General features: G+C 35.6%; 1 protein-coding gene across 1 annotated transcript in view; it reads right to left on the bottom strand.

The window, feature by feature from the left end:
- Positions 1-362: 362 nt before the first annotated feature.
- LOC148652200 (cytochrome P450 4B1-like) overlaps positions 363-12,190 on the bottom strand; it is a 42,125-nt gene continuing 30,297 nt past the window's right edge. The window contains exons 8-12 of the mRNA XM_088598888.1: positions 10,340-10,530; positions 9,294-9,427; positions 7,953-8,017; positions 7,439-7,521; positions 363-814 (exon numbers count right to left, since the gene is read on the bottom strand). Coding sequence (XP_088455014.1) covers positions 637-814; positions 7,439-7,521; positions 7,953-8,017; positions 9,294-9,427; positions 10,340-10,530 — 651 coding nt within the window. The 3' untranslated portion in view covers positions 363-636. The remainder of the gene's footprint in view (positions 815-7,438; positions 7,522-7,952; positions 8,018-9,293; positions 9,428-10,339; positions 10,531-12,190) is intronic.

Below are 12,190 nucleotides of genomic sequence, written 5' to 3'. Positions count from 1 at the left end.
TGTCATTTCCTCAACCAATTGAATTAACACCAAAGCATGAAATATGCTTTCCCTTTATATTTGTTGGCTTGTTTCTTTGTTAGTACAATTTCACCAAACTACAGAAGCACATTGTATACCTGATTTGTTTTGTAAGCTCCTTAGTCTTTCTGGTCAATTTGTCATATCACTATATGCATTATGGCTTGAAATTGAATCTTTGTCCAAGGAATGTTACAGAGACAGATAACTCTATAGTCAAGTTAAAGAATTTGATTACATTGAGACAATAATTCTGTGACCTCACAAACTATGCTTTTGCACCCAAACAGTCTTAGGGTGGCCATAGAAAAGAGGATGAATACTTATGCAATTGAGAAACATTTTTTTTCCCAAATCTCATTTTATTCCCACATTTTCAGCATTTATTTATTTGGATTTGTTTGGTGTAGAATATAAATTCCTTTGAAAATACCATGATTAAAAGTTTAGATAGCAAGAAATGTGGAAACTTTACAGGAATAAATTTGCAAGTTACCATATATATCAAAACAAACCTGATTTTTTAAACTAAATTACACCTGTACTTCTATTTTACTTCTATTTTAGAAAGGCAGAATAATGAAAAAATTGTCAGTACAGTTACAAGGTTTGAATTCAGGTTTTTCTTGAAGCATGTTTGATTTTTAGGTGTATCCCATTTAGTGAACGAAGAACCAGCTTAGGAATCTTCTTTGGAGTCTTGTTTGGATCAACTGCCAGTTCAAAGCGCTTCAGGGTCAATGCTACCGCAACTTTCATCTCATTCATGGCAAAGTTCTGTCCGATACAGTTCCTATTTGGAAGAGGAATGTACAAATGTATTACAGGAGCAATTTATTACAAATTAATACATGTTATAAGTTACTAAAAATAAATTAGTATCATTGTAGCACCATCCAAAAAACAATTCTTCTGTTTTACAAAAGGAAAGCTCAGTATCAAAGAGGCTTTTGATTATAACTGTTATGGTCTGTTAAAAAGAGTTCTGGAGGAAAAAGCAAAGTAGAGTGCTTTGTGAATGTCTGGATTGTTTGGTAGGATAGGTTTGACTTACCTCGCTTGGTTAATGGGCAGCTTCCTAGCCATAGGACCAGGAGGCTTAAACCTGATTCAGAGAGGAGTTAACCAAGGACTAACTGCAAAGTGTAGATAGGATGAAGGAGGGATGCTTGAGACTAATGCAAAGGGAGGTGTTTATTTTCATTATATAAAGTTCCATGATGATTGTAATTAGGATCTTCACAATCACCATTAATAACTGAGTAAATTAACTTTCTATAGTTTTCTGTCTCGAATTCCAGTTAATAACTCACATTTATAATCTCATTGCATTTTTCTAGTTAAACCTGTTTGGCACAAAATGTTATAGTGTTAATATAACATATATATAGTATGTGATACTTTATTAATGTAATGACAATATTTAGTTTTAATTACACTGATAAAAAATGCAATCAATTTTACATTCAGACATATTACACAAACAGGTACCAAAATTTTGCTAAATCGTTAGTTATGTTTTTTCTTTTACATGTTTTGTTATCAGGAAAACAAGCTGAAGACAAGCCTCATCAAAAACTGAGAACCAGTCAAAAGCTGCAAATTCATATATGCTGTCCAGGGTATGATGTCTTTAAGGGGTGGAGCACTCATTGGGGGGGGGGGGTTAGGTAATCACAGCTAAACTGAGTTGGAGTAATATAAATTGGAGCTGTGAGGGAGCTTTAGGCAGAGTAGTTCAGTCCTGAGCTAGCTGTTGCAGGTGAAAGCAAACACAAGATCTCCATGTTCTGAGGCTCAGTAGTGAGAGACCTGGAGTAGAGGTAGCAGTAGGTGTGAAACATTGCTGGTGTGAGTGCAGAAGTAGAGCCCAGCTGTAAAGGGAAAGAAGAAGAGCAACAATCTCGGAGGAGATTGTAAGGAAGAACTGTGGGGTTTAGTAAAGTGAAAAGTGCAATATAAGGAACCCTGATAAAGGGAGAGTTTGTTTATTAAAAATATTAAGCTGAAAACATGTGATGTCATACAAATTGTGATTTTTTTTGTATTTCTTTCGCCTTTCTTTTAAACTTATCCAGAAGAGTTGAGTATACCAGGATAATGTTAGACTACAGAATGAAAGGATTGCAATGGTATGACCTTAAGAAAATAAAGGTTTATTAAGTGGGACCCGTGGGACCAACTCAATAATGGTATCAAAAGGAGACAACATGACCAACCAACCTCATGAATTGTCCACACCTATACAGAGTTGCAGAAGATGCCCCAGAGTGTATTCAGACATTAATATGATCTACAGATGCAGCCATTCAAAATAAGCGGTAAAAACCCGCGGTACAGTAACCTACCCACAAGCCACCGCAGGGCACCGGAGGGCACTGCGGTAAGTGATTGGCTGGCCAAAATGACCGACAGGGGCACTCGTGGTGCATTGGTTGGTAGTGAAAAGATTTAATCATTTAATGTCTTTACTGTGCACATTTTAATCCACTTAGTTTTGAATATTTATATGGAATTTTACCACTAAAGGGAAATTTTAGTAGCTGAGCATAAAAAGAAGAGGAGCATAACGCATCTGAAGGTCATAAACGATATTAATTTAGGAACATAAACATTACTGTATGTACATAAATTGTACTGTGTATGGCTGGTCTTGGTAGTTTAAAGAAAAAATACACACCAGTCTTCCATTTCTCCCTAAACATTTTAAGCATGAAAGTTTTATGAAACGGTACCCAAATATGCGATTGCTGTATAGAATGAATTTTAATTTTTTAAAATTATTTAACACAAAAATTAAGCTGTTTACATCTTCCGCCTGAGAACAGTCACCCGTTGCTACCCAACGCAGAAACACAGCCACTAACTAGCAAAGAGAGGACATTAGCTAGCCAATATGATAAAGAAATAAATGATTATTTTGTTTATTTCTTTTGCACATTTATTTGAACATTTCCATCGATTGTACAAGCAACTGTCCAATCCCTAGTTCATCAGGCATTTTACCGGTCTGGCGCCGGTCTGTGTCTTCTAGGATATAATGCCAGCGAACTCTTGTTTTTATGTCCACTATAACAGACAATCTCCTTTTCTTTTAACCGAGCGTTTAATAATTTCCTAAAATGAAAATGATTTACTTTATTTCCCTCACGGGATCAATAAAAGTATCTATCATCTGTCTAAACTATGGGACAGAATTCTGGGGTCTCCCCATACCAGAGATTATGGTAGGGCTTCAGAATGGTGATTGGCTGACACCATCTGACACCCCTCTGATTGGAGAAAAAAGACGTGCTGGTTTGCTATACATACAGTACTGTACCAGGAAGAGGATTTCTTTCTATTCAAAACGTGTATTTTAAAAGTTTAAGAAGTAAAAACCTTACAGCGTACACAGATTTCTAAACTGATCAGGATCGTTATCTTTGTCTTATGCATAATAATGTTCACCACTCTGTCCAGCAAATTAATAATAAACTTTATTTTATATAGCGTTTTAAACGAATAAGTAATTAGATTGCTCATAAACCTAATCACTTGCTTTTTCTTTTTATTTAGGCTCAGATTTCAACTATAGATCGTATTATTAATAACCATAATAACAACCAACCAACAAAAACAACCATATAAACATAATACCAACCAAAAAAATAGATAACAACCACAATACAAAATCAAATATATCGAACCATTATACTCTCGCAAATTCCTCCAATTATCATAATCCCGCCCCTTATGCAAAACCAAACCCTCCTCCCAGTTTATCCTCTTTATCATAAACAAAATCCACCTCAATTTTCAACATAAAGCATTACACAATACCTTAACACTCCATACTCAACAACTATAATTCACAAACAGCCAGAACATGTAACTCCACATTCACAAACAGACCTCATTTCCATAGCCCCGCCCCTTATGCAAAACCATCATCCCTCCCCTGTTCTCTCTCTCCCCTGGCGTTTGTAATCGTTTTTATTTTCAAATAAATTTTAGCAAAGTCATGTATTTTAAAAATCTTAAGATTTTTATATTTATGTCTTTATTAAGTGGTTTCATTAGTGACAAAGGCTAAACTTTCTTGGAAAAATGTCTTTTATGTAAACCATGTTTGCTATTAATTCATTCAGGGCTAAAATATGTTCATTGTCTTCTAATGAAAGAAGGGTTCCTTTCTCCGTAGTCGGGTTGAAATTAGAAGCTTGCCACGCCCGGACTGTTACACCAATGCATTAGCATGTTAAAGCGATTTCATTGAGGAGCCTAGCCTTTAACTAGTAAGTACTGTACTTACTGGGTTTTTGAGGGGGGGAGGTGTCTTTCGCTGGAAATCTCGGCTCCTTCTACTTTGAAAATACCTGTGAAACCGGTTTAATTCGTCACAGCCAGCACTCCTGCAGAGAGGGGGGTTGTACTTGCAGTGCATACAGTAGATGGGAAAGCCAGAGCCGACCTCTACGCCGCCCACGTGTTATGCTCTTCGTTAATGTCTAAGCCGGAACACATCATTATATCTCATTTTGTATTTCTTAAAAAAAAAATCGTTTGCCCAGCCTAACAGTATTGTTGTTATTGTTTTTAACCTGTAAAGCGCTTTGAGGAGCCACCTTTAAAGGCGCCATATACAATAAAGTTCATTATTATTACTATTGTTAATTTGCTGGACAGAGAGGTGAACATTATTACACAGAAGACAAAGATAGCGATTTACGTTGCATTGTGCATTATGCTGCTGTAATACAGTTTTAAATAATTAAAAGTCTAAACGGTATCAGCTTTATTTATGGGTTTTAAATAAAGGCAATTTAAACGCAATTTAAATCAATATAAATGTAAATATTGTAACGCCTAGGTGACTATTCATTGTTATTAAAATGACTTAAATTCTATCATGTTGTGATATTTAGAAATATAAATTTGTTTGGTGCAGGTGAGGTTTTAATTAATCTCTGACTAAGGAAACGTTTCATTTTTTCAAAGAAATGTTTGTTAAAAAAAATCCAGTGGGATTCGATCACAGACCGTGTGACGTGGGAGTCAGGAACCTAACCCACAGCACCACCGGTAAAGTCGCGTGCAGAGTGCTGAAAAAGCACTACAGAAACATTATCAACAGAAAATGTACAGCGTGTACTATTCTTGTGTTGCGGTACATGAATATAATTATATAATTATTAATTTCTTTAGATACGCAATTCCATATTATATTCCCTTTTAATCAATTTCTAAAAGTATGCTTGTTGACTCCGGTATCACGTTAGTTAAAGACTTCGATGCTTAATGTTTAGGGAGAAATGGAATACTGGTGTGTATGTTTTCTTTAAAGTACCGAGACCAGCCATATACTGTATGTTTAAGTTCCAAAATTAATATCGTTTATGGCCTTCACACGCGTTGCAATATGCTCCTATTCTTTTTATGCTCAGCTACTAAGATTTCCCTTCAGTTGTAAAATTCCATATAAATATTCAATACTTAAATGGGTTCAGTTAAGACATTAAATATACATATACATACTGTATACAGTACAGTTTGCATACGGTAATATGTTTATGTTCCTAAATCAATCTCTTTTATGAGCATGTGAAAGGCATGGTGAATCAATTCTCAAAAATTACTGTACTTTGCATGATTGGAAACAAATGCGTGATTGCGAAATGCTGTGGTGTTACTTTTACAAAGACGGTCAATGAAAAAAAGAACGTGGACAAAGGCAATACTTTGTTTACAGCTTGTCCAAGGTCATTCATTATTAATACTGTTAGTAATATCTTCGTTAAAGACTTTGATGGCGACAGCTCAAACATGAGAGGTTGAGCTTTATTAGCTCCACCTTGCGGAAATTCCGGATACTATTATTTTGCTTGCGGTATTATAGGAGAATTTACGGTAACTCGCGGTAGACTGCGTAAAGCGCACCACAAAATAATGCGGTATCGCCCGCTCGTTTTGAATGGCTGCATCTGTATGTGTCCATGCAGCTGGGACTGCATTAATGATCAGTGAGGTCATACCACATACTAACCTGTGTCTTAATTATGACAGTGTATCATACTTCATATGTAAAATCACGATTCTGTTTTTAAGTCAGAAAATGTCTTCCAGAAAGGACTGAATTTCTGGAACTTAAATGTTCTCACTTCTTTTAACTGATCAATATTAAATTTCACTTTTTATAAAACAGCATCTTTACACAAAAGCCAAAGATACAGGCTACTATAGAAGAATGCTTTTTAGAATAACATGCAATGTCCTTTTAAAAAAAACAAACTGTTTTGTTCTTAAACAGGAGATGATTGAATTGATCTTTTCTTTACCGTAAATCTTACAATTCCTTAAATGGCACTAAAATTTTGGATCAAGAACTGAGGTCTTTTCGCTGTCTGGAAAGTTTAAAGGCCTAAAAAAATCTAACTCATTATCTAATACTTAATAAAGTTATTAGCAGTACATATGTAATCCCTCATGGATAGTTTTGTATGATAATCCTTTTGAACTTCTTTTGTATTTGTATTTGTATTTGTATTTGGTGACTGTATTTATAAATAACGGACTGGAAAACTAAACAGAAATTGGAATACGGATTGGGCTTTAAGATATAGGGAAATTGTAGACAATCATCAGACAGAGGAGCGAAGGCGGGACAGAACCGGGAAGTTTTAAAAGGAAAATGCGTGGTATGAGTTTTTCGGACAATTTCATCTCGTTTTGTTTTATCCAATCCCCTGTGACACCACAGTAGGTGCTCACAGTTTTTCCGTGGCTCGCACAGTATATGCATGGGTGACTTTCCTTATTAATTTGTGCCTTAAAATGATGGCTCAACATAAAGAATATGTTCCTATAATATGTAAATAAAGAATGAAAAATAGAATGACTTTCTACAAGTTTCTCTTCTAATGTGAAACATGTGAAACACAAGATGTTCTGACACAATGTTAAACTGAAACTAAAGACAGATGTTTAATAATAATAATAATAATAATAATAATAATTACAACAACAACAATAGTAATAATGATATTAATAATAGTGTCAAAGAACTGAGACAGATAATGGCAATTCACGAGTTCATCCATGCCATATTTTACCACCATACACATGAGTGGAGAATACACGTGAGTGGATGATACACTGAGTGGAATATACACTGCTTCAGGATGATTTATGTGAAAATTGTACTTTAAAAAATAATATTGTGAAATTGCATTAAACATTGCCCAAGGAATTCTATATTCATTCACGTTTAGGGATTATTCGGTTGAGAGGTTAGAAATGCTCGAATAGTGATACCTGAGGTCATAAATAGGTAAATCAGAGACTGCTTTTATTTCTGTTATTTCTGGAACTTTATATTTACAGAACAATACATTGACAACATGCGATCCCATAGTGTACACTATTGACAAGCACAAACCTTGGTCCTGCAGAAAAAGGAACAAAAGCATAGGGATGTCGTTTGGCACAGTTTTCAGGTAAAAACCTCAGAGGATCAAATATCTACAATGCAAAGCAGAAAACAAAGAAATCAAGTTTTAATCTTCTATTAGCCATTCCACAATTCCAAACCTTTATATGTTAAATGATGCTTTACTGTACATATATAAAGAAATGTTAAGGAAAGAACACTTTTTTGTAGTAGGCTGGACTATCTTAAAAGTAGTTGCTTAGATCCAAAGTCACAATTAAGCAACAATGATTATTTTTAAGTCAAATCAAACTACATTTTGATTAATTGATCCTTTTTACATGTTAACAACTGAGAAAGAACCATTAGTTTTCATGACAAAAAACATATCTCTTCACATAAAATAGGCAAGCAGTATGAATCTGGTGCATCAAAAAGAGTGATTTGTAGAAGAATTATTTTCCTCAGATAACCAATATGGTTTTCAATGTATTTATTGTTTTTAAAATGTCTTTAAACCTACCTCTGGATTTTCCCAAACACTAGAATTCCTATGAATGCTGTAGATGCTTATTCCTAAAATAAAACCTTTAAGAAAGTAAAAAGGTGAATCTTTTAAATAAAATATACATGAATGATAAATATTCATATTACACTGTCATATTACTTGTTACTTATATACAGTATGCTATACTGTAAATGATAGTGCTGCTGACCCAATAATTTAGCTATGAAATACATTTCTAGAGATAATTGCATCCAATTCCCAAAGAACATGTAGAAGTGTTAATACAACTGAGGGCCATTCAAAATGATTTAGTTTAAGCATACTACAATTTCTCAGAAACGAAATATCCTAATATATTTATAATATCCTAGTCTAAATAAATTAAAATAGTCTTATGTATATGACACATTACAAATTCAATACATTTTTGGTACTGGGAAAGACACTTATGCCATATTTCAAATAGTGTTGCAGGGACTGCTTGGATTTCCACTGCATTTTCTCAGGTACTCATGATCTTTTAGGTAGTTGAATTAATCAATGTTTAAGCGAGATGGGGCTCTAACCACAGCATAACATTTTATTGATTTGCTCATCCTTAACATGAAAACAGATATGCATGTCCATCAATCATTTTTAATGTTTAGATTATTAATTAATGTAAATATATTTATTAAACATCACTCCAGCATGTACGCAGTTTTTAGGTTCTGCATGGAACTTATTTGTAAGTTACTAATAACTTGTAAATTGAACCTGTTTCATTGTGTATAGAAAAGATGAAGGTCTAGAACACATACAATTGAATTGAAATTGCAAATCTGAAACAAAAACGTTGCACATGCATTCTACATGATGATATTTATCCCTGGATAAATTGGAGTCCTGAGTTGTATGGGACACATTTTCAGGGGAATTTAACTAACTACTAGCTAAGTAGATTAGATTACTGAACTACTAGCATAGCAGAAAGCAAAACAAGTTATTTGTAATGTTGATTATTTTCTTAACTACTTTGCACTCATAGAGGAATTGCTACAAGTCAACCCATATTCATACTTACATCATTCACATCAGTATTCTATATTTTGTAGTCTCCATTTACTGATGACTCAGTAATTGATCAAAGAGATATCTTGTTAATATTTTATTTGTTAGTTTGAGAGTCTGCTGAATTAGTCTTTTCACTTAATTGTCAAGGACAAAGTTTACACACAGTTTGATATTAAACACTAAAACAGGACTTGTTTAATTTTTATTGTTATTTAATATGTGTAATTTATCTTGTTTTTTAATAAAAAATATTTTAGTTTACTTTCATTTACACACAAATAAATAATGGAAATAAAGCTAAACCTTCGGGAACTGTTCGTCCATCAAAGAATGTCATGGGTTTGGTGAGTTTCCGGGATATCCCTGGCACAGGGGGGTATAGGCGGAGTGACTCCTTTATACACATTGTTGTGTATGGTATTTTACTAAGATCATCCCTATAATAAAAAAAAACATAAATGATAATATTAAAGTCACAAGGTGCACACTCGTTTCATCATGGAATAAACCTATTACTTGTTCCTGTACACTCTATAGTACCTTGTCCTCTGCCACCACAATAAGGCATTGGAAATTTTGGTCCAGGGGCAAGAGTGCCTCTTAGTTACAGCAGTGGTATGATTTTTCGTAGACATTTCCCATCTTGGAACTGACCAGGCTTAGCATTGCTTAGCCACGGACACAATTAGGCTAAATAATGGTATTGCTGCTGTGATATAAAAGCTTTGCCTACCACATTCTCAGACCATTATTAATGTTTAATTTACTAAGATAAGAAAATGCTGCAGTGTGGTTAAAGGTACTGAACCTGTACGTCTATCATTCACACAAACTGCATGCCCTTCTTTTTGTTAATCTCAGAATGTAATCAGTTCAAAAAGGTCTAATATTTCGTACAGCATATTCTTAAAAGCTCTTTAATTTTTAAAAAAAAAGTGTTTCAGTATTGTTTGCTTTCATATAATTCTGTAAAATGTGTTATTATAGGCAAATCATTAGCAGTAAAAGATAACATTTTTACCAAATATTAAAAAATCTATACTGCCTTGGATACTGGTAATACTGGCAGTATAATTGGCCGACGTATGGAGTATTTTGTGGAAAAAAGAAGTTCAACCCCATTATGTAAAATTTTGTCTTCATTCTAAGCGAAACAATTAGGTTTGCTAAGAGTTAAAGAGTCTGAAAGCTTTGGCATCCTATTAGCTAAATGTTATCAGAGTTGGGTGTCTCCCAGGCTACCAGCTGTAGTAATCCTAGCGATTTCCTTGCCACTTGCAAGCACATATTGAGAATTAATCCGCAATAATAAGATACCATAATATATAAATTGGTTAAGGCTGACAAACCAGTCCACGGTGTCTTTCCCTTCTAAAGCCATGAGAACTTCCTCTCTGCATTTTTTCTGGTGTTCTGGATTTGATGCCAGGCTGTACAGGATCCAGGAAATCCCACTAGCAGTAGTGTCATGTCCCTCAAACATAAAAGTGTCTACCTCTGCCCGAATGTCTTCATCAGAAAGGCCCTTATTTTCTTCATCCTGCAGTTTAACAAAATTATGTAGAGATTTAATTAGAATAATGTTTCTCTTTGATGGAAATCATGTATTTATTTATATAATCTAATGATGGAAATAACTAAGAAATGGTATTACTTTACAGATATTCAGGAGGAAGTCTAATTGTGCCCTTCTTCCCTACAATCTCTACATAATAATACTCTCTGGCTGCCTGCTGTGACCTTACCTTTGGCGTGTTCACCAGGAATGGAGTCACTTTCTTCCTCTTGTAGCGGCAATGCTTGTTAATAAGACAGAATTAAGTGTTGGGGTGCTTTCCCAAATGAGGCCCCATCTCTCTGTTCATCTCTGTGGTGCAGCCACAGAGAAACTATTCATGCAGGCTGATTTAAAGATGTTTTCTTTTGATAAGGGACAGCTCCCAAATGGGGATGCACTTAGCTAAGCCTGGCTATCATGATCAATGGTCATCCATTGGCGCCTATCTGTCTAGGGAGTGCCAGATGGACATCTGGACTGCATTCCTAAGTGTCAGGAGTAAGTGACTCATATCTCACCTTGATCAACCAATCAGGGACTGGTAGGGCCGAGTAACCCACGTGGGACTCTGATGCCCATGGAACTTTCAGCCAATCACCGAGCTGAAGTTCCTCCAGGTAAAAACAGGCAACACAGAGAGCCTGTAGGAGAACTTGTGGACTTTTCAAAGGAGAATTCCAGGGCAGGACAGCCCAGGAGCAGAAGGCTCCCAAGGGCAGGACATTCTCGCAGCGCGCCTCCTGACCATCCTGAGACTCAGCCCGGACAACCACGGAACGGCCAGTGTGTCCGAGTGCCAGAACTTTCCTTTGTTCTAAGAGTCTAGAGCTGAGGTTGCCAGAGAGTAACCAGAGGATCCACCCGAGGTTAGCACCAGCAGCAGGCCTCGTGAACAGGTCAGAACTGTGGACAGCTGAATCACTATTCAGAACTAGCTCTTCATCAGGAACGAACCAGTCCTCTTCCTGACTTGCTGGGACCTACAGTCATCTTTTCTCCTGTGCACAAACTGTGCTACTTAAAGCCAACACTAACTAGGCAGTCAGTGAGTGTGAGCAGCGCACCGTCGCAAGCCGCGCAGCACAGCCTGGCACAGAGCCAGAGAGCCCGCAGGAGATCTGAATCCCCAGAGATTGGATGAGTATTCAACTTCAATGCATTACAGCTCGAGAATTAAATTGTTATCCCAACCAGTTGATATCAATTTAATTCCTAAGAGTTATGTACTTGTTTTGAGTATCTAATGTAGAAGTTATAACCAAGTTCATTTACGAAACGGTCTAAATGAATGATATACTGAACGTATGTCCTCTTGATATATGTAACTCTTTGAAACTGACTGAATATATACCTTTTGTATTCTGATAACCCTCTCGATAAGATCTGTTAGGTTTACATGCATAATCTATGTATTAATAAATGTATCCTCGTGTATTAGTACCTGTGTGTGTGCCTTGTTTGAGTTATATCGCATGGTTGGATTCTAAAGCCATCAAAATTTTGTGATTTACTGCTACAATTAATAATTGTCCCAGTAAATGCCCAAACCCTACAGAACTGGTGCCTTCAGAGAGCACACTACACTCTTCTTGAACAAGCAGCTTTCCAACTTCAAATTCTCCATGGAAAACAACAAACTCTT

Source organism: Lepisosteus platostomus, chromosome 11 (assembly GCF_059453375.1).
Source record: "Lepisosteus platostomus isolate fLepPlt1 chromosome 11, fLepPlt1.hap1, whole genome shotgun sequence".
Classification (NCBI taxonomy): domain Eukaryota; kingdom Metazoa; phylum Chordata; class Actinopteri; order Semionotiformes; family Lepisosteidae; genus Lepisosteus; species Lepisosteus platostomus.
This window is presented reverse-complemented; position numbering and strand designations above follow the sequence as displayed.